Here is a 23671-nt window from a genome sequence, read left to right on the forward strand (position 1 = left end):
GGCAAAATGCAACTTCCCAGGAGGTGTTCACACAATGAAATGTGTTCGTGAGTGAAAACTGTCACACATGGTGATCTTCATAGGGGTTTCATGCTGTTCCTACCTGGAAAAGTTTTGCATAGAAAGAAATGGTTTGTGTGTGTGTTAAGTGGCCCTTTAAAGTGCATTGTGGGTTAAATGCTGCTCTCTTTTGGACCACACACGATGACCTCTAAAACAATCCACATGTTGTTTTGTATACTACCTGTAAATGCCTTGTCCACACATTTTGCCCTCCTTCCAATATCCAACATAGCGGTCACTCTTGTTCAGTATTTTGCTTGGTATTTTGTATTCACCGTACCTGCCAATATGAAAACAACAAGAGTCCTGGGCAACTAGAAAACAAGAATATAATACAAAGAGCAGCAATCCCATACACATCTACTTGGCAGTAAGACCACTGAACGTTGTAGGATTTACTTCTGAGTAAACATGTACTGAATAATACTAAAAATGTATAATGTATCTGTGAATTATGTGTAAAGGAGTAATGGTTAATGAGTTATATGATATGCAATTATAAAATACCTATATATCACTTTTCTATACATGTATATCTGAAGCAGTAGCTATAGAAATTTAAGCACACATAATAGATTCAGCCAACAATGCCAAGCATGCAGTTCAAATTATGACTGCTTTATTTTTGAAACTGCATTGACTTTATGAGAGAGCAAGTTTAGGTCTCCAGAATTTCATACAAATTTTGAGTTGAAGGTAAAGTGATGAAAATCACTTGAGAAACAGCACTGGTATTTTCACCTATGAAATAGAAGGCTAAATAGAAGTTTTAGGAAAGTGTCTTACAGACAAATCCCTAATCACTGTTTAAAAAAGCATACTACTACATAACAGAATTCTTCAATTTAACACCATGGCTGTCTCAGACCCAACCCCCCCACCCCCACCCAGCAGTGCACAGCTACAATCTTTCATGTTCAGGAGCTTCAGCTGCAAAGGATTACTATACTGCAACAGTTACACAAGCACTGTATGGATACACTTTTATTTTAGCACCATCCAGATTTCTAACATGCACACAAATCTGGCAAGGTGTTTGAACAGAAAAAAGGACACGGGTGTGTGTGTGTGTGAAGGAGAGAGTTTAATTTTACATTGCAAGCTGCTTGTTACAGTGATTAAAATGAAACCCTGAGTACCTGAGAATTACTCCCAGGTAAGCATGGGTTGAACCCAAGTTGCACTTTGAGCAGATCCATTAAAATTAATGGATATAAGTTAGTCATGCCCACTACATTTCAATGGTTCTACTATGAGTAAGATCAACACTGGATATAACCCAATATATGATGTGACAACTTAAGTTAGTTTCACAAAACTCCTAAGAACTATTTTGACAGCTAAATAAATCCATCAGCCAAAGGGAGGTTATCTAACATCTTCCTGGTGGTAAGACAATTTTAAGTAATAATTACGACTTCTCTTTCTCCAACCCCAAATTTGGTTTAACTCTTTGTACCTACCCATCTTCCAGGCCACTTCTGAACATGCCAGAATACATTCTTCCATCTGCCCATTTCAAAACTCCCCTGAAATATATAGAATGCCATAATTAGACCAGTTCCTCATTTGAATTAGCATAGCACGTTTTATGCAAGACTATTACATCGTTCAAAGGACTACTGCATTTTTTCTGTCTAGGTTTTAGAGCTCAAGGTTAAGTGGTCATAGAATAGGTAGCTTTTCATTTATTGTACTCTGCTTTATTCAGATTTAAATACTTTTTACATGCCTTTTCTCACTTGTTACCTAGCTTTAAGCAAAAAGAAAGAAAGAGAAGAAGATGTAAAAGAAGAGAACAGGGGAAAACTTCAGGTGCTTGAAAGGATTTATTGCAAGCCCAATATGTTAAAGAAAAAATCCTTCCTCGTGAGGCGTGTTTTCAGCAGCAATTTTCACCAAATACAAGCGATGCTGTAACAACAGAAGTCAGCACATTTTCCATGCAATTAGTGAAAATCTCTCTCTTTTTTGGCCTGTTATTATTGGTGCTTTTCTGCTTGGTTTTAAGTAAACAGGACAGCCTCTTAACTAGCGAACATGTACATAAGAACATCTGAACAGTTTCACCTGCCGTGTGGTTTCCCGGAAAGCCATCGACCATTGTAAGTGGCGTCCTTAAGCCGAGGATCTTTGTAAAAGGTGTATTTGGCACTCCGTGAGATAGGGGGCTCTTGCCTCTGAATGTTTCCGCTAACTCCATAAGGAGGCAAGTCAGTCGTCCCTTTTAAGGCCTGATCCACTGCTTGGCTTATCGCTCTCAGCCATTTAGTCTGAAACAATTACAGTAAAAGTATTCAAGGTTCTGCCTACCCTTTGTGTTCCTCCTCTCTATTCATAACTACTTTTATGGGAATACTGAAGGAATCTCTTGGAGTTCGTCTGATAGGACTTATTGGTGCCACAGAATCAATAAATGATAAAAATCACAGAACTGCAAAAGTTCATCTGCTCCAGCAATCTTAACCTTTTCAGACTTGGGGCCCCATTTACCTTCTGCCTGGAACAAAGGGTCAGGTTTTAATACAAAACCATATTATGGTCATTATTCTCCACGTCACTTAAAAACAAACTAAACTTAAATTTAAAAATACTGTATTTTTTGCTCTATAAGACTCACTTTTTCCCTCCTAAAAAGTAAGGGGAAATGTGTGTGTGTGTCTTATGGAGCGAATGCAGGCTGCACAGCTATCGCAGAAGCCAGAACAGCAAGAGGGATTGCTGCTTTCACTGCGCAGCGATCCCTCTTGCTGTTCTGGCTTCTGGGATTCAGAATATTTTTTTTCTTGTTTTCCTCCTCCAAAAACTAGGTGCGTCTTATGGTCTGGTGTGTCTTATAGAGCGAAAAATACGGTAATAATTGGCAATGAATGCACTGGCATGAACCATCTATGGGCCAACTATGGATCACAAGTCACTATTTGAAGACCAGTGATCTAGTCCTAGTCTCCTTCTAAACCATGATGCTACATACTCAGCTACACCAATGTGGACCATACTCGCATGTTTTCTATACCATGGGCTACCGTCTACGAGCAAACAATGTTAGTTTTGCTCCTCCCATTTGCACAGACAGGAAACAGACCACAACTCCTGTCTTAGCGTTACATTTGATCCATGGATGATTTCACTCCCAACAAACTATGATCAGCCAAGAACAAACCTCGGCTTACAAGATTGTGTTGCAAAATGAACCATCATCTCTGATTTGCATGCAACACTAAATTGTGGCTTGTTTCATCCACATACAACCAGAAAGGAGGTGAACAACTCAGATAGGCATGTTTGCAGTATACCATTAACTATGGTTTGCTGTGCTGTGCAAGCAGGGTCATTGTATGTTGATTTCCCTTAGGTTACAGAGTGAAATAAGCAGAGAAAATAAGCTTACAAAGTACCATATTTTTCGCTCTATAGGACGCACCAGACCATAGGACGCACCGGACCATAGGAGGGGGAGAACAGGGGAAGCGCTGCTCTGTCTCCGTCTCGCTGTTCTGGCTTGGGAACTGCCTTCCTTTGCGCGCAGCCATCCCCAGGCTAGAACAGCGAGACGGAGTGCTACGCAGCGCTCCGTCTCCCTGTTCTGGCTTTGGGCTTAGCCGTGCAGCCTGCATTCGCTCTATAGGATGCACACACATTTCCCCTTAATTTTTGGAGGGGGGAAAGTGCGTCCTATAGAGCGAGAAATACGGTACTCTATGTTCAAAGTAGCTAAGGCACTTAAGATGGCTCTCACAAGTAAGCCAAGCCCACATTCCTTGTGGGGAAGTAATGGAGGAAGACCACAACTCATGCACTAGGTATAATCTCTGGCATCTCCAAACAGGACTGGGGATGCATGCTGACTGGAGCCCTAAGAAATGCTGCTGGTCAGTGTACACAATAGAGTTAAACAGACCAATGGTTTGACTCGGTATAAGGAAGCTTCCTATGTTCCTGCCGTTAACCTACCCGGCAAGTGGTGGAAACAGGGGAGGAGAGGAAGGAGAGAATGCAGTTTCTGTGCCTGCCTACCTTTTCCTGTGGCGTTGATGAAACAAGAATGAACTGTTCTTCTGGTGTAGTGACCCTCAAACCATTCCTTGCATGAAGAAAGACCAAAAAAACAAAAAGGTTCATGTAAAAAGAACATAAGAAAATAAAAAATAATTGAACAGATAACTGTAGCTAGCACAGGCAAAAATTAATACCAAAGCAAAGGGGCAGAGTCGCATTCTATTTTCTGTCCTTTTCCTTCTAGCCTCTGGCTTAAAGAAATGTTCAACCTTTCCCTAAATTCATGAGAAATGGAGAATCTCCATTTGCAACAGTAAAGTGCCATGTAATCTAACACCTTCCATCCTATTTCAGTCTCTTATCACTAGCGATTATAAGGAAGACTGTACTCTGTACCAAAATAAAATGAAGAAGTTCCAAGTTATGCAAGTTAAGTAAAGTATTTATGCTTATCTGGCATCTTTTACTTTACCTATGCCAGATCCTGAAACCACTAGATTTATTCAGCCATCCTTTTGTTTCATAAGAAATTACCAAGCTGCCAAGCCTACACAGTAATACCTCCGCGAATGTTCGCCTTGTCTAGCGTCCATTCCAGTGAATGTCCACGGCAAACCTGGAAGTACCGGAACGGGTTATTTCCAGGTTTGCATGCGCAGAAGCACAAACTACTCCACATGTGTGCGCAGACATGGCGCTTTGCCCTGCATCATTTTCGGCTAGTAGATGGGGCACCGGAACGGATCCCGGCTGCAAAACAAGGTACGACTGTACTCACATCCATATGGACTAGAAATGCTGCTTCAAGCTAAGAAAAAAGGTTGTAGGAAGCTGAATTCTGCACCAATATCACATTGCATAAATATTCTTCCCTGTTTAAACACAAGAAATGCCATGGCATTCTTCCTTACAAAAGTGACACTGGAATACTTCTTAGGGGTTTAGTCTAATTTTAAATGTATTGACTGTTCTATTTTTTTTTCTTTTTAATTATCTAATACTGTATGTAAAATGACTTAAGATAGTAATCTAGAAGGCAATTAATAAATCAAAAAATGATGAGGATAATAATAATAATAACAATAATATAACAATACAGACTTAATGTCCAGCCAATACTGAATAAGTTAATTTTTCATGTTTATACTTCTGCTCTCTAGGTCTTTGGGGGAGTGTCATGTGACAAAGACACATGAGAGCAGAAGCAGCAAAGCAGGCTGGGAAGTGCTGGGACTGCACAATCATTTGGGCCTACTAAAGTTATTCAGGCCTAACTGCTAACTGTTGAGTTACTCTGGCATGTGACTTCATAGCCAGTTTCTCTTTTGTACTCTCTGTAAGATGTCAGTGAGTGTTTGTCTGCTTCAGTTGTGAGCAGTATGTAATCTCAGTCAAACTGTTTGGAACCATGTTGTTTATGAAGAAGTTTATTTTAACTCAGTAAAGCTTTTATTCTTTGAAACTCTGCATTATTAATTTACGCTGCGCGTCAAATACATGCTTAAAATGAGCAACATGTACACCTGTGATAACTTTATCTCACCAACCACAAGCATGATAATCACATTATTGTGGGGGTGGAGAACCTGTGGACCTTCCAGCTGCTCCTGGATTATGATGAACATCATCCCTGGCCATTGGCTGGCTGAGGCTGATGGGAGTTGGAGTCAAAAAGCAGCTGGATGGGCCAAAAGGTTCCCCACCACTGCCTTTAAGGGATGCAAGTCGAGTATCACTTCAAAGAACACAAAAGGCCTGGAGGACCTAAGACGTTTCAAAAGAAAAACTCATCTCATCGACAACAGCAACAAAATAATTTCTATTTGAGGGATGGCCTTGACATACTTACATATTACCAGACTCTTCTGAAACAGGTTCTACCCACAATGTGGACAAGGAAAATATATGATGAGTTGAAAACTGCAAAGAAAAGCAAAAGAGGAAAAGCATCAACCTTCCTATTAGGATTAGATTCACTCTTTGTGTGTGTTCCTTCTTCAGTGTTTCTTCCCCTTTGGAAACAGAACGACATTAAGCCACACTGCTGAAATGCAACTGCTATATCTCCTAACGAGTTCCCATCCACCCCCCCATTTGATAAGTTCAAATTGCACAGCTTGCAAAGCTGCAACCATATTTATGCCAAATAGCGGGCTATATGAACCAGAGCTCAGTGCATAGGATACCCTGTTCCTACCGTTTGTTTAAGGGGCAGCAAATGATAGTGCTGCTGTATGCTAGTGATGGAAGATATTTCCGAGTCTCGCCAGAAGACAGGGAGAAACTGTGCACAACTATTTTTTGTCTTTCAACTTTTTTTTGCAACTGAGAGGCAATGCTGTTCAAAGACCCAAAACATAATGTTCCAAAACCTAATGCGGGCAATATCAATGGCACTAATGAGGTGGTGGCTGGGCAGGCGGAATAGACCCAATTCGGAATTGTGTTTCAGAACCCCAATAGAGAGACGTGGGGAGTGATCTACATTGCACAGAAGACAGAACAGGCTTGGTATCCAAGGTTCTTGTCACCCATACGAGACCCAGTAGTGGAGGAAGGGGCTTCGGTACCCAGGGCGGCGGGGGCGTGGCACATTGCCTGGGGGTGTGTGGCACCCAGGGGCATGGTACGTCGCCCATGCGAGTGTCCCAAGGGGGAGGAGCCTGCCCGCGGCAATGTCACCCCCCCCAGGCTGGCACCCAGGGTGACCTGCCCCCTTCCTCCGCCACTGACTAGTCCTAGCGACAACCCATATGGACCTCAGGTCGTCTTTGTGTATGTTCTTCTGAAGAGCATGGGGAGAGAGTTCTGACTGCTACAGAACTCTGAAAATATCCTTTTACTGTGAGGTGCCCCATCCATTCAGGTATAACAGGAACAATTCAGCTCTAATCCCCAGTATGCGCTTACCTGAGCATGGACCAAGGCATCATTAAAGAGGATGAACCAGTTTACTGAGAATCTCCCAGCATGCTGCAGTGACAGTCCCCGATTGCTGCTCTCACAGATTAGTCGCCGTTCGGGTTTCCTCAAGGAATCCTAGAATTGAGGAGTGAGGCAGGCACACAAATTAGGTCGACTATGCCTATTATCTAGGATATTATTCTAGGATTTAACGGACGCGGGTGGCGCTGTGGGTAAAAGCCTCAGCGCCTAGGGCTTGCCGATCGAAAGGTCGGTGGTTCGAATCCCCGCGGCGGGGTGCGCTCCCGTTGCTCGGTCCCAGCGCCTGCCAACCTAGCAGTTCGAAAGCACCCTCGGGTGCAAGTAGATAAATAGGGACCGCTTACTGGCGGGAAGGTAAACAGCGTTTCCGTGTGCAGCTCTGGCTCGCCAGAGCAGCGATATCACACTGGCCACGTGACCCGGAAGTGTCTTCGGACAGCGCTGGCCCCTGGCCTCTTGAGTGAGATGGGCGCACAACCCCAGAGTCTGGCAAGACTGGCCCGTACGGGCAGGGGTACCTTTACCTTTACCTTTACCTTTTATGCCTATTATCACCCCTGTGTCATTAACAGTAGTGCGCACTCATCACAGATGGAGTCTGAATTTGCATGCATCTCAGCCCTAACAGGAAATTAGGATTATTTGCTAAATACAATACTTTCTGAAATTGGAAGCACCACAGCCATGAAGAGAGGGGAAGGGAAGGAAACTACGGTGACATCACTGTGGGGAAAATGAAATCCTACAGTTGAAGAGTTGGGCTAGCAGAGACTACAGCAATGCCCACGTACTGTCATTTTGCCAGGAAAGGTCTTCCAGAAGCCCAGCGTGTATTCAGCTTCTTTCCTTTTCCTGCTAAGATGGACAGCAAGGGTTTCATAACAAGAACTGGCATCCTGGAGGCTCTGGTATTCTGGAGATGCCTACAGAGAAGGAACAAACAAAACAAGTTTAGCAATTGATAGTTGCTTCCAGAGACCTATTGCAGTATTTCATTACAGTAATTGCAGTTATATTTTAATCAACTGAAACAACTTCCCTGTGATTGAACACTATGAATAATATTTAAGTAACTAAAAAGAACACAAATACAATGAAGAATAAACCGCTTAGTTATTGTAACAAATGCAACTGCATTTGCACTTTTTTTTGAACGGATTAACAATATTACGCCGCCTGGAATGATTATGTTAGCAATGAGATCAAAAAAACAAACACAAAATGTCTCCTGTTTAGTGAAACTTTCTTATCCAACAACTTACCACTTCAAAACACGTAGCAAGCTTTAGTAAAGTTCTAGCATAATTATGAAGTCGTCGGATTGGCAAGAAAAACAGAGTATTTAACACTTCTACCAATGGGAGATCCTCCTCATTTGTCTCCGACAGATCCTGAAGCAATGCCTGGCTTTTAGTTAAGAAATCCCTACAGTATAAAGACAGGTGTGTGTTAATGTTTTGACAACGCTTTCAGTGCAACACTTACTATACTTATGTCTGACTCTTCTTCTGTGGAACTCAGAACATGGTTTCCAGGTGTCCTTTCACCCAGGCAGCTTGCAAACTGGTTTGGATCTGCTTAGCTTCAGCTGCGGAACACCACCATGTGACTTTGGGCCCAGATATACATGGTTACATGCCCTTTCACTGATACAGAGGTCAGGCAGTATGAGTTAGACCAGGCTTCCTCAACCTCGGCCCTCCAGATGATTTGAGACTGCAATTCCCATCATTCTTGACCAATGGTCCTGAGAGCTAGGGATCATGGGAGTTGTAGGCCAAAAACATCTGAAGGGCCGAGGTTGAGGAAGCCTTAGACCAGTGTTTCCCAACCTTGTGCCTCCAGATGTTTTTGGCCTACAACTCCCATCATCCCTAGCTAGCAAGACCAGTGGTCAGGGATGATGGGAGTTGTAGGCCAAAAACATCTGGAGGCACAAGGTTGGGAAACACTGCCTTAGACCTACCCCAGGACTACTGCACTTAAAAAATACTCAAAGCTAATGTTTTGCATTAATTTCTAGGAGTCCTTAGAGCATCAAGCTTCACTTGTATAAAATACTACAGTTGCATTCACACATAAAAGGTAAGCCAAGAAGCTTGGCTTAATAAACTATACTGTGCAAAAGCTGCATTCTTTGTGCAAGCACCTGAACATTCCTTCTCTGCATAAACAAACTAGCAAGAGGATGACTTAAGTGCTAGGTTCCAACCCAAAACTGTGGTTTGTTTCTCTCTAAAACAGGCCATGATCCGTATGTAAACAGCAAACCATGACTTACGGCTGGGCTACGGATCACAGCCTGTTTAGGGAGCAGCAAACCACATACCTGAGTTCAAATGTAACACTAAGCTATCACTTTCCTGGCTTGTTTCCTGCTTGCACACAGTTCAGGCACAGTGTGGTTTATTACACCAAGCTTCTTGGTTTACAGCTGCTTGAGAATGCAGCCTGTGTGTTTTGCTATCTCTTGTTAGAAGTGATACGGATTTACTGGGAATCAAATACATAAATTGCTACTTATTAACAAGACTAGTTTTTTTATTTAAACTAGAGGTATCTAACCTGTAGACCATACACCACCCCCGCAATATGTTCTGGGTGTTCCCTGCCCCACCCTGTGGCATGTCTTTGAAATTTATTTTTTATTTATATTTAAGCCATTTATATCCCTCCCTTCATCCAAAGATTGCAGAGCGGTAACAGCGAAAGTCAACAAAATGTTATATACATACATACATATCATAGTGTCATCATAAGCAAAGCCTCTACTATGGACATATGAATAAGTATCAGTAACAATACCCAAAAGCCTACGTCAAAAGCCATGATTGAGTTGGCATCTGAATACCATCAGAGACCATGCTCAACCAAATTCAGTGGGCAGAGAGTTCCAGAGCTGACTGCTGCTAACCACTAGCCAAGTATATTTCCTGCATCACCGAAGGAAGTTGATACGCCCTTTGCCTATCAGCTGTATAAGGTAAAGGTAAAGGGACCCCTGACCATTAGGTCCAGTCGTGACCAACTCTGGGGTTGCAGCGCTCATCTCGCTTTATTGGCCGAGGGAGCCGGCGTACAGCTTCCGGGTCCTGTGGCCAGCATGACTAAGCCGCTTCTGGAGAACCAGTGCAGCGCACGGAAACGCCGTTTACCTTCCCGCTGGAGTGGTACCTATTCATCTACTTGCACTTTGACGTGCTTTCGAACTGCTAGGTTGGCAGGAGCTGGGACTGAGCAACGGGAGCTCACCCCGTCACGGGGATTTGAACTGCCAACCTTCAGATTGGCAAGTCCTAGGCTCTGTGGTTTAACCCACAGTGCCAGTGCCTCCAAAAATAGAGCCTTTCAAGTTTTCCAATGCAATTTTTAAGTGCTAAATTAAAAGTGGTGGAAAATCTACTCAAATATTACACGAGACTGCGTTGGTGAACGCAATCATTTACTGCTTTTGACTTCTTCTGTGTTGCTGTCTGCAACGAAACATCGAACTTACAATGAATTTGTACAGCTACGAAATAAGTTAAGGTGGAAATTTGGAAAGGAAGGCTTGCAAGGCAGAGAAGAGCGACACATCAAAGCTTTGGGAACAAAGGAGTAGCTTAGTGAACTAAACAGCAGGGCCACTCTACATGATTAACGAGGTGCTGCCACAGAAGCATCAAACGCATCTACCTTGCCTAGTTCCAGGACTTCTCATTTTCGAACGAGTTTCAAGGGGGGGAAAGTGCTCTCTTTCTTTTTTTTAATCAGGAAGCTCTTTTTCTCAGCCACCAGACTAACCATCTGGATGGTTTGCATTTTTAAAGTGCTTTGAGAGCAACACTTGGAAGTCACAATACACAAGCATCAAGGAGTATCAGAACTATCGTAAGACCAAGTCTCGGCTAATATCTCAAAGGAACTGCCGCTAAGTTGCCTGACAATGAGGAGTCCTGGTGAGCTGCTGCTTCCCTTTTATGATGAATTACTTAAAAGGCTGTACAAAGGAATAGTCACAGAAGACCATCTCATATCATTAGCCACTGACATTGGTATCTTGCTGCAAAGATCTCATTTCCTGAATCAGTCATTCTAAGCATATAACTGTTATCTGGAGAGACACAGTCCTACATCCTTTGATACCCATAATGGAAGAAATGACTAATGCTTCAATGGTTTTCAACACAGATAGTAAGAATAGAGCTACCTAATAGATCCTGACCACCATATAAGGCCCTTATTACTCCGCACAATACCTGACATTAGGATCCAAATGTTATATATGTTTATTACAGGCCGACTGTTTGGGCCAGAATTTGGGATGAAACTTGGATTTCTATTAAATTCAATTCGCCTGTTAAGGGGCAGGATCCTTTCCTGTGAGCAAAGCACTGATAGCTCACAATGACATCCTAAAAGGGTTTTCATTATTCTAAAGGGTAAGAAACTTTATTTCTGGGATTCATCTGACAAAGGGAAGGGACAAACAGTAAGAAAGCAACTTTCATAATAATGAAAAAAACTAGGAAGCTGGGAAGGTATTATTACAATTTGTTTCCCGTCCTTCACCCTATGATTCTAGGGTGTGTTATAACAATTAAAACATAACATTAACATTAAAATGCAATATTAGGTAAAGGTAAAGGGACCCCTGACCATTAGGTCCAGTCGTGACCGACTCTGGGGTTGCGGCCCTCAGCTCACTTTACTGGCCGAGGGAGCCTGCGTACAGCTTCCGGGTCATGTGGCCAGCATGACTAAGCCGCTTCTGGCGAACCAGAGCAGCACATGGAAACACCGTTTACCTTCCTGCTGGAGCGGTACCTATTTATCTATTTGCACTTTGATGTGCTTTTGAACTGCTAGGTTGGCAGGAGCAAGGACCGAGCAACGGGAGCTCACCCCGTCGCGGGGATTTGAACCACCGACCTTCTGATCGGCAAGTCCTAGGCTCTGTGGTTTAACCCACAGCGCCACCCGCGTCCCTAAAATGCAATATTACACAATACTAAAAACAGTCTAAAACAACTTAAAATTGCAAAACTAAGGTGGGTCTTAAAAAAAATATACACCTCAAGAGCCAAAAGTGTGTGAACAGGTGCATTTGCAGGTACTGCAAGAGACACTTCAGACACTAACAGACCACCCCTACCTAACTACCTTCCTCCCTCTCTCTCTCTCTCTCTTTCTGTAGAACTGCTGCTAAGGATTATACAAGATTCTATGCAGCTGCACTACTAACCATTATCTTAGCCCTCACAGTAAGCAGCTACCAGATTCACACATGGGTGCATTGGTAATACAACAGGATTTGCAGACATTACTGTAACATCAAATCACCAGACTCAACATCCAGAAGGACTAACTTACATTGCTGGTTTGGAGAGAAGCGAAAATCCTCCCATCACCAGAAAGTTTGTCAAGGAAGTGCAGTACCTAAATCAGAGACATTGATGAAGAAAAGTGAGAAAGCCTAGGCATTTCAAATGGAAATCAACCTGATGAATTTGCTGGATGGAGGACCTAAGGAGCGAGTGTGAACAACCTCTTTTTGATTAATGGAAAACTTACATCACCACCCTACAGTCTCACATTATGCTTACAGCATGATCTTTCTCTGCAGAATAGTTGCTTCAGTAACCATTAACACCTTGTCCACACTGCAGCTTCCTCCCACACTAGTATTGCCACACACACCACAAAAAAATGGGTGAAAATCTATTATAGGAAGACTCACAATGTGGGACTACAAGGGTAACACAAGAACACACAATGTGCCCCCTTTGAAATAATGGTGTTAGCTTATACGATGCACCCTTCCAAGAACTTTTTGCACAATGCCCATTTCAACAGGGCTTGCACAGTGAGCATCTGCCACAATGCATCAAAATAAACAGCAATTTCACACCACGAATTCTGGTGGATTGCACCTTAAAGATTAAATGACTGGCAGCTTTAACATTCCATTATATGCACAATAGTACATCAATGATTCCTGAGCATTTAAAATGCCCATTTGTTCCATTTCAGTGTCAACTCAGCCACAAATGTGGCTGTGTGACTTTTCTCTTGAAATTTTACATGAGGGAGAATTCAAGGAGGCTTGCAATCTGAAGTGGTACAGTCCAGAACAAACACTTGCCAACTTTACTGAATGCGTAAAGTTCAGCCCTACAGTACAAGTCAATAATTCAGGTGATAGCAAGTGTGCTGTTTCAAGTCTGTCTTTCTTTGTTTCACCTTAGTTTTTCCTTGTAACACGTCGTGCCTGAAACAATAAATCTCCAGAGAATAAAAATGAGATACTTGCTCAGTGTAACTTTCCAAAAAGAGGCTTGAATGCTTCAGGACAGCCAAGTTCTTTGCCTCTTTTGACCCTTGAATAAAGCTTGTCAAAGAGGCTCCATGCTGACCGATTAGGTAACACAGTTTGCTGAACGTACTAGCCATTTCCTGCAACAGCTGCACTGTCGATGAAGCACCTAAATTATCTGCAGGGGAAATGAGCAAACAATATGCAGTGAGCTATTTGAGGCTGGGGTGTGCACTAAAGAGTGGAAACTTTTTTTAGTTCAACGCATCATGAACAAGAATTAACCCAGGCTATCAAAACATGCAATAATTTTAAATGAGATGCCAACAAATGTCATTAACAATTTTTCCACTCTCCTTGCAAAACAAAACCACACAACTTTCAAGGCTGCAATTCCTAACCCCCTTTACCTGAAATTAAGCCTTACTAAATTCAATAGGACTTGCTTCTGAGCAGACATGGTTAGGACTGTGTTGTTGTCAATTAGGCTTAGAATTACAGGCAGTGCCAATTTTGTGCACGACCAGCTGACGCATGACCGTCGATGCATGGGTACTTTTGGACCTGGAAGAGGTCAGACCGGGGTGTAACAGGGCGTCGTAGGCTTATGCATGCTCTGCCAATGCGAATGGAGGGCAGGAACAGAATCCTTGCACAAAATGGTCACCACCAGTATTGATAATCATTGTACTACTTATACAAGCTCAACATCAAGCAGCCACAACATTGTATCCAGTCTTCCCTCTAAGCTTGCCAAATGTTGGTCTGACATTAGGCAAGTTTTTTCCACTATGGAATCATGGATTTATGAATGTATACTCTTAAAGAAGAGAGATCTATTACAGTTCTGAGTAATGCATCTGGTGTACTATGTCCAAGTTGTCCCATTTCTTTTCTAATGTTATTACAGGATATTTCTGACATAAGATCCATTTTGTTGAAGATGCCAAAATGGACATTGTATTCTCCATATAGTCAAAGTTATCTGACCATAAAAGGACTACTTACTTGTGGAAATTAACCTGCCCCCCATTATACGAGCATTTACACAGCTTAATGTTCAAACTACACCCACCAAATATGTGACTTGAATTTTTTTTAAAGAAGCCAACAAACGATTGCCTTTGTAAATGTGGATCAGACCAGATCAAAGACATTGTGCATAGTATCATGTTTTAAGCTTGCTAGGGCAGGTGTGCTTGCTAGGGCAGGTGTGCTCAGCTGGTGGATGAGTGAATGCCCATTATTCAACTTATTCAGAATTTTCTAGAAGGCCAATTGGATGATGTCAAAATTAGATGCAGACAAGCCTGGCCTGAGGCAAGGGTGGGTGGGCGGCAACGGCAACATGATGGAAGGCAGTCAAAAGATAGGGACTGCTGCTTTATGGATACAGTGGTACCTCAAGATGCGAACGGGGTCCGTTCCGGAGCCCTGTTCGTATCTAGAAGCAAACGTAACCCGTGTCTGCGCGTGCCACGTTTCAGCCCTTCTGCGCATGTCATTTTGAGTGTCTGCACATGCACAAGCAGCGAAACCCGGAAGTACAGTGGTACTTCAGGTTACATACGCTTCAGGTTACAGACTCCGCTAACCCAGAAATAGTGCTTCAGGTTAAGAACTCCACTTCAGGATGAGAACAGAAATCGTGCTCCAGCGGCGCGGCGGCAGCAAAAAGCCCTATTAGCTAAAGTGATGCTTCAGGTTAAGAACAGTTTCAGGTTAAGTACGGACCTCCGGAATGAATTAAGTACTTAACCTGAGGTACCACTGTAACGCGCTCCATTACTTCCGGGTTGCCGCAGAGCGCAACTCGAACCTGCTCATCCTGAAGCACATTCAACCCGAGGTATGACTGTACAGTCAGGGCTGCCGGCTGAGGCTCACCTGGAAGGGGGCTTGTGGTGTATTAAGTATTAAAAGAGCAGTGCTGTGTCTTGAGAAACAGCAGGAGATTTATTTTAGCACAAAGACAGCTTGCAGTGCTTTCCTTATCTGAACCTCTCAGCAAAACATCATGCATATGGGCAGAGAGGGGAGAGATATCTGATTACAGAGGTTTGGGTGCATAATGAAGCAGAAGACAAGATCACGGCAGGTACTGCCTTCCAGGAACATAGAAACATCAAGAGGTTGTGTTTCTAAAGAAGTCACAATAATCAGAAAAGTGATGCTGTGGATAGACTGCTTACCTAATCCCAAGAGGGGTCTGAGAACTTGAGATTTTATAGCACTCAGTTTGGAATAGAACTGTCTCTCCATCGAAGCCAACTCATGCAGACTTGCAATGTAGCCCATAATGTTTTTGTCCACTAAAGCCAAACAGTTATTCCCACCAGCCATCACACTGCTAATGTACCCTAGCTGGAGGGAAGACAAACTGTATTAAAAATCCCCTAGAAAAGGGGTTTACAAATAACCATGACTTAATATAGAAATCAAGCTCTTCTGAGTTACACACCTTACACAATGGAATGCTCACAAAACGCAGATAGGTTTCATTAACATGGGCTATGTATACATTCTGCCGTCTAATCGGAAACCTTGTTGTATAGCCAGAAATCAAGATATAAAAATAAATATAGCAGTCAAATGACTTATTAGATTGGCCCAATTCATATGCCACAATCTTGGACTGATAAAATATGCTTTATCAGTCCAAGAACAAGCTGATGTCTCTGCCTAAACACTCTTCCCCCACCCCTGCAACACATACTCAGTTTGGGCACCAATATCCTGACTCGTTATACCACAGTTTCCTGTGATATCCAGTGTGATCACATCAGCTCCTTCAAATTGCTGCCCTCCTTTTCTTATTGCCCTGCATGCTTGAAGCAGCCTCCTGGAACAACTTTATGAAGTCTCCTCTCTTACTGTACTATAACATAGCCTGTAACGAAGCCTAAAACTTGACTAGTGATGGACAACACCTGTTCCTCAGCATCATGTTATCCCAGCTAATTTCAAAGTTTGCCATGCCATGGTCTCACTGACAAGACCAGGAGTTCAGCAAAAGTCCAGAAACTTCATCGCCTTTCTTTTTTTATTTTAAAACCCCTGTACCTCTTAAAGGGAACAGGAAGGCCACAGTAGCAGCACCCCAGGTGCAAGGAACTATGGGAAATGCAATTTCCATCATTTGTTGTGCCTGGCATACTGCTGCAGTAACAAGAGCCCCTTCTCAAGGCCTTCCTGCTGCTGTAAGGTTGGTTTGATCAGGAGAGAGAAGGGAGCAGCTGGAGTAGAGAGGACTTTTGCAGGAGAATTTGAATTTTTTTGGGAAAAGGGGCTTGGGCTCACTGGGGAGATGAACTCTAGCTTACACTTTTCCAAACCCTACCAATTAAGATGCCACTGCTAGGCCCTAAAGTTTTCTAGGACACAGAACTTAATTCATACCTTACTACAGTTTGGCAACAGTGTTGAATTTTTAAAGCAGCTATCTTCAGATGAAACATCACTCTCTTTCTTTTCTTCTCGACCACTATAGTATAATGAAGGTTGAAACTCTTCTCCATCTACTAGGAATAATGAATAATCTGGACCAGCTGCTATGTTCCAGATGCTTTTGTCATCGCACACCTAGAAGGAAGTAAAATAAAAAAAAGACATAATAAAGGGAAATCCTTGTTGACAATCAAGAATGGGCTTCTAAGGGGCTTTCATCAAAGGACTTTAGTGTTTTACATGCGGAAATTTGACACCTGCTTAAAGCAACAGGGACAGGTTTCAATCAATTAAGATGCTCTTAGCTGTGCAAGAATTTGGGAAGAATTTAAAATGTAACCCTGTACAGTTTCAATAGTTAAGTGCTATGCAATGGGATTTTAACAGCCTGTATGATTTCAGTTTTCAGACTTATTTTGCCTATATCCAGCCTTCCAACATTTTCAATGGTCATGGTGAGTGCACCACCATCGTCTGATAAGAATGATGGGATTCCAGCCTTCTTCCCAACTTTGGGAGCTCCAAAGGTGTCTGGAGATCATCACCTCAGTTGCACAGACCTTTTGAGGCTCTCAGAAGCTCAGAGCAACTATGGGGATGATCCATAATTTGCGGTAGGAAGAAATCTGGGGGTTATTTGCTGTGGAGGTATAGGGTCAAAAACACAAAAGCTTCTCCTTTTTGGCTCCGGAATTAGAAAAAGTGGTAAAGACTTGTTTGGCTGCTGCGTTTTCTAATACACTCAAATACCTGGCAAATGCTGAACTCAAACAAACCCCAGTATTTCTTTTTTAGAGCTCAAGAGGGCTGGGGCTTATTTTTAGTGCTGTGCTTCAAGTCCCAGCTTCTTTATGAAAGCAAAGCTGCAGCAGGAGGGCAAGGATCATCCCCACATTTGCCTTGCAGATGATACCCAGCTCTACCTCTCTTTTAAATCAGAACCAGTGAAGGCGGTGAAGGTCCTGTGTGAGTACCTGGAGGCGGTTGGAGGATGGATGGCGGCTAACAAATTGAGGTTGAATCCTGAGAAGACAGAAGTACTGTTTTTGGGGGACAGGGGGAGGGCGGGTGTGGGGGACTCCCTGGTCCTGAATGGGATAACTGTGCCCCTGAAGGACCAGGTGTGCAGCCTGGGAGTCATTTTGGACTCACAGCTGTCCATGGAGGCGCAGGTTAATTCTGTGTCCAGGGCGGCTGTCTACCAGCTCCATCTGGTATGCAGGCTAAGACCCTACCTGCCCGCGGACTGTCTCACCAGAGTGGTGCATGCTCTAGTTATCTCCCGCTTGGACTACTGCAATGCGCTCTACGTGGGGCTACCTTTGAAGGTGACCTGGAAAGTGCAATTAATCCAGAATGCGGCAGCTAGCCTGGTGACTGGGAGTGGCCGGCGGGACCACATAACACTGGTCCTGAGAGATCTGCATTGGCTCCCAGTACGTTTCCGAGCACAATTCAAAGTGTTGGTGCTGACCTTTAAAGCCCTAAACGGCCTCAGTCCTGTATACCTGAAGGAGCGTCTCCACCTCCATTGTTCAGACTGGACACTGAGATCCAGCACCGAGGGCCTTCCGACGGTTCCCTCATTGCGAGAAGTGAGGTTACAGGGAACCAGACAGAGGGCCTTTTCAGTAGTGGCGCCCGCCCTGTGGAACTCCCTCCCTTCAGATGTGAAGGAAATAAGCAGTTCCCGATTTGCACTGTTTGGGAGCAGGGAAAACCTCAATCCCTATCAAGAGAGACACAGGGTCCTAGAGCCTACAATTTTTTCTGTCCACAAAGATGAGCCAACACCCCTACCAATATAAACAATGCAAAGAGGAAAAACTGCTAGTTAAGATTGAAGTCCACATAAATAACCACCATTGCTCTAGGAGGAAGCTATGTCACAAATAGTACTGATTTTTTATATATATAAAAAATACACATATAGTACCTTTGCAAGGCGAGGGACTGTGGTTGGGGAACTTAAGTGACTAAGCTGCCCAAAGGTATTGCTGCCCCATGAATATACCTATGTAAAAAGATCAAGGGGAAGGGGTGGTGGGAAAGGAGAGTCATTTTCAAATAATTAAGATTACAGTATGTTAGGAGACTACAGTATTATATGAATTAACAGAAGTCCATCCAGATATTATTTCCTACCTTTTGCAGAAGCAAATCTCCTTTTAGGAGCAGGATGGTAAATGCATGAAGCTGTACAGTTCAGCACCCTATAGATCAGAGGCCAGTTCATTTTAAGTACCTATTGCCCACAGGAGCCATGGGCAGAATGCCCTTCCCTCACCACCCAAAACTGTAACCTCAACCAGTGCTTCACAGTGGCAGGACTGAGTTCTGGAGCCCCATTTTTGGAAGAAGAAGAAGAAGAAGAAGAAGAAGAAGAAGAAGAAGAAGAAGAAGAAGAAAGAACACTAAAACTGTCTGGCTTGGTTCAGATGCAACAGGAAACCATTAGCTTCTTATTAATAAACATGCGCAAACCTCAGCAAGTTGTGGACTTATGTTTCCACTTTTGATTTTGACCCAAAGCTTCCACTTTTGATTTTGATTTTAAAGCAAACCAGGGCTGAAGAACCTGAACCTTCCAGATGCTGTTGAACTCTCAACTTCCAGGCCAGCATGGCTAAAGGACAGGGATTGGGGACGCTGCAGCATCTGGTGGGTCACAAGTTTCCCATCCCTGGTTTAAACCTCTAGTTAGGGGGAGCAAAGTAGGATCAGATTCCTTAGTCTCTCCCACCAGATATATCGCACATGTTTGACTTTCTGTCTCTATCTCTTCCCACCCTGCCCTTCATTATTATAGGTGTTGGGGAAAATTCTTGTGCATGTCCAGCCTCTCTCTTATTATCCCCTTTCTCTTTCTCTTTCTCTTTCTCCCTCTCCTTCTCTTCCTCCCCCGCCTTTAAACTACTGCCACTCTATTTCCTGGCATTTCTGCCACTGTTCCTTATCTGCCTGTCATTTCCAAGTTACTTGCTGCTGCCCATTCTTACAGGGGAAGAATTATACCAGTGCTGATCCCCAAAAACATTGAGGAATGAGGACAAGCCAGAACAAATGTCATCTGGTAGTTCATATCCTACACACAATTCACTAGCTAGTTACCTCTGCTTTTGAAGAGGTGTACACCAATCTTTTTCTACGTTTCAGGAGAAGTATTGAAATATATGTGCATGCTTTTTTAAAAAAGTTTAAGCTCAGATGCACACATTCATACAAAATATATACACCTATGTAAAAAGGCCCCGAAGTCCATTATGCGTGCTGCTCAAGTTTCCTTTTCTGAAAAGTGAAATGAGAGTTTGACGCAGGAAAAACAAGCAGATCCCACTATAACCCCGTGGAAAAGAAGCAAACAGTATTTCACCCTCATACCTGTGATTTGGCAGTGAGTGCCAAGGAATGGTGGCCACCAGCAGACAAATGAATTACTTCCTTCCCATCAAGACTTTTTACACAAAGTGGTTGGAGCCTATGAACCCACAAAACAGAATCAGGACCCACAAGGTAAGCACAAAGGAAATCTACACACAGCAAATGATATATTCCATAGGCTTAATAAGGAGAAAGATTTCAATGCATCTAAGGTATTGGTAGCAATATAGAGGAAAATATCAAGCAAATCTTGATCCCAAGTTGTTGTGTTGTTAGATGTTTGTCATCTAAGGATTGCAGAGGGTTGGACTAGATGGCCCCATGGGGGGGTCCCTTCCAACTCTATGATTCTATGATATAATGAAGCATTCAACAGAACACAGACAAACAGCTATAGAAGATCAACCCCAAATATCACTGCTTATTGGAATGGAACAGATTTCCTCAGTGAAAGCTTACCTTGGCAGAGTATCACCATGTCCTAGCTGTCCTTCTTTTCCTTTACCCCAGCTCCACACCTCTGTTCGCAGAGATGGGAGAAGGGCGTCAGCTTCACCACTGTAGGTTGGTGTGAGGGCCACGGTCCTCATCTTGGCTCGTCCAACTTTCCTCAAGAGCCTTGGAGAAACTTTTAACACGGGAAACAAAAATAAATCCTTAAGTGTACTGACACTAAAATAAAACATTTCAGCCAAACAAAGAAGGCTGATTCACAAAGTCATTTGGGAACATCAGGATGGTATGAAGATGTTGACTAAGCAATATGCAACAAGCATGGCTTGGTCAAACAGTGCCGTTTCATTTTAAACTGAAAAGGCAATATGTCACCTTGCAGCACCTTCAAGTTGTCACCTTGTCAATCCAGGTCAACAAACCCAAAATAAACTCCAAGATTAACACAGGCACATACACCTAAGGGCAACTTACACCTGTAGTTCAGAGCACACTGGGTAGTTAATTTGAATGAGATCTGTCATTTTGTTCTCAGAGAATGTAATGTGATTGTGAGGACAGAAGGTGCACCACACCTCCTAAGTGCCACATAAGGAGGAGGAAATTGCAGCTTAACAACAATCTAGTCTTCCATAAATTTCAGGGAAGATGACGGCTGGTCATTTTCCATGGTAGTTAGCTCTGTGTCTGAAAAAGAATTCTAGCCTAGGTAATACCTTAAGGCAGGGTCTCCAGTTGTTTTTGGACTACAATTCCCATCATCCCTGACCACTGGATGATGGGAGTTCTAGTCCAACAGCAGCTGGAGCCAAGTATGGGAAACCTTGCCTTAAGGTTATCCTAGGTTTCAAATGCCACTCCTCGTTTGCGGAAACAGAATTCAGAGACAAGAGTCAGGGCACTAGTGTGTTATTAAACCTCGTTTACCTACTACATGCTTAAGACTAAAGGGAAACATTAAGGAACGTTGCAAACACAGGAGACTGCATCAATACTTTTACAGCAACCTCTGCTTTACATAAAAACTTGCTTTAGGTAGGAAAGGGATAATGTTAAGTAGCTTTCTTCCTTCCTCTTTCATTTCCGGCACAAGATGGATTACCAAATTGATTGTCAACCTGCCTCAGCAATTCACAACGCAAGGCAATGCACTTGGGTAAATATTTTAAAGCACTCTGCAAATTAAAAGTGCTGCATAAATGAATAATTGTGTGCAGAATACAAGAGGGCAGTTCCTGGCCCCCTGCCCTAAGAATGCACTTGTCCCAAGAGTTTCTTAAGTTAGGGAAACTCCTCTTTGGGGGTGCAAGTGAAAAAAACTCCTACTGTTAGGACAACTACTGATCTAAAAAATGCATGCACTGCTGTTATTAGTGTACCACATTTTTGAGATCAACAATTGTCTTAACAGTGACAGTATTTGCACTTGCAGCCCCTAAAGAGGAGCTTTTGTGATTTTTCTACAGCTATATGAATGATGTGCAGGTTGCAGCAGTTGGTGTTTTGTGTGTGTTTATGTATCTTTGGGAGCTCAATGTGGTGATTAGACCTATTTCAGGGGATGGATGAGTTGTTTATATGATTTTATTACCTTGCATTGTGCTTTGCTTTTAATTATTTTGGCTTTTACATACTGCACTGTGTATATTACTATATTTGTGAACAGCTTTGAGGTGCTTGTGTAAAAATGAGTGACAAGCTTAATAAACAAGAACAAAGTAACACTATGCATTTTTTAAAAAATGATGGACAATCAATGTAAGGAAAAATATGTGTGCCCTGTCGCACACAGAAATTACACATCAAGAAAGAGCCAAAATCCCCAAGATGTATAACGCTGGAACCACCTGTGAGCATCTCACCTTGGGAGAGCAAACCAGGTAAGGAAAGCCTTCGACAGACTCCTTCGGATTCCTCTTCTCGAATATCCACCAAGCTGGAACTCTTCTTTCCCTGCATTGACTCCAGCCTGACCTGCTCCTCTCGGCTGTCCTTCACCCCATCCAGGCTTGGAGAGCCAGCGCTAGGTGGGGATACTGTGTCTCCTGGAACTGTGCCATAGAAGTTCATTACCTTCTTCAGTGACAAGGCCCCAGCTTCACACGTAGCAGCAACTCTTACGCCAACTGCTGATGCACAAGAAACTACCAGGCTGTTAAGGGCAGATGTGCCAGGACCTGGTGGACTGGGTAGGCAAGCGGTGAGGTCCTCTTCTTGAGGTAGCTGGAAATACAGTAACAGAAACCCCACAAAATCTAATTAGAACAAGCAAACCCAGAGTAAGGAAGCTTTAAAATAAGATCATAACCTCTACTCTTCTGCTTGAATACCATCCAAACCTGGTTTGCATGACAAGGTAAACCAAACTATGGCTTACAGGGACTGTGCAAACATGAGGGCTCTTGGGAAGTAGTTTGTTTCGCTCCTCCCTGGTTCTTTTTGGTCCCACACCGAAAGGAGCTAAGACAAGGTTTTGGCGAAAAGGCTACAGCTCATAGTGAGGAGGGACTTGGGTTCAGTGTGGGAGAAAGTAGAACCAGGAAGAGCAAAATGAAAGCAAGCTCCTTTCTAAGAGCTTGCATGTTCGCGCAGTTCCAGTAAGCCATTGTTTGGCTGACTGTGCAATGCAAACCAGGCCAAAATAATATTGAGCACGTGTACTTTTCATAATTTTATTCAAGCCTGAATCGAGGATTGGTTATTCGGCTTACACTGTTTATAACATTACATATTTGGTTAGCGTAAAGGTCTGTTCGCTGGAGATATGGTCGCCCCCCACATTAACTTTTTTGACCTCAGTTTAAGACAGCTTTTCCTTCAGGCCTATGGAAGTGGTCAGTTGAAAGAATCTGTTTCTCTGCTGCTGTATTAGCACTTTAGGGTGTCTAATGGTTTTATTTTATATTTTTAATGAAATGCTGTGCACCACACTGAAAGCCTTGTGGCTGAAGGGCAGGTTATAAATATAATAAATGCAATTATATTAGAATGCCAGCTATTGCAGTCACTAGCTTATTTAAGACATTAATAACAACAATAATGAAGTGAGTTAGCCAAGGATCAATACTTCAAGGGTTGTACAAGATT

At 43.0% G+C, this 23671-nt stretch overlaps 1 protein-coding gene across 4 annotated transcripts in view; it reads right to left on the reverse strand.

Moving 5' to 3' along the window:
* ALS2 (alsin Rho guanine nucleotide exchange factor ALS2) overlaps positions 1-23671 on the reverse strand; it is a 54725-nt gene that overhangs the window by 20426 nt on the left and 10628 nt on the right. For all 4 annotated transcript variants that reach the window (XR_014556400.1, XM_083703754.1, XM_083703755.1 and 1 more), the window contains 16 exons: positions 22447-22807; positions 20591-20759; positions 20132-20228; positions 18687-18764; positions 16703-16885; positions 15496-15667; positions 13301-13481; positions 12361-12426; positions 8271-8433; positions 7800-7931; positions 6973-7101; positions 5912-5982; positions 4081-4147; positions 2134-2336; positions 1527-1592; positions 245-343 (listed from right to left, as the gene is read on the reverse strand). Coding sequence is in view for 3 of the 4 variants with exons in the window: in XM_083703754.1 (XP_083559880.1) it covers positions 245-343; positions 1527-1592; positions 2134-2336; positions 4081-4147; positions 5912-5982; positions 6973-7101; positions 7800-7931; positions 8271-8433; positions 12361-12426; positions 13301-13481; positions 15496-15667; positions 16703-16885; positions 18687-18764; positions 20132-20228; positions 20591-20759; positions 22447-22807 (2237 nt within the window). In the remaining variant the exon portion in view is untranslated. The remainder of the gene's footprint in view (positions 1-244; positions 344-1526; positions 1593-2133; positions 2337-4080; positions 4148-5911; positions 5983-6972; positions 7102-7799; positions 7932-8270; positions 8434-12360; positions 12427-13300; positions 13482-15495; positions 15668-16702; positions 16886-18686; positions 18765-20131; positions 20229-20590; positions 20760-22446; positions 22808-23671) is intronic.

The sequence above is a fragment of the Podarcis gaigeae genome (assembly GCF_964106915.1).
Source record: "Podarcis gaigeae genome assembly, chromosome: 1".
Lineage (NCBI taxonomy): Eukaryota > Metazoa > Chordata > Lepidosauria > Squamata > Lacertidae > Podarcis > Podarcis gaigeae.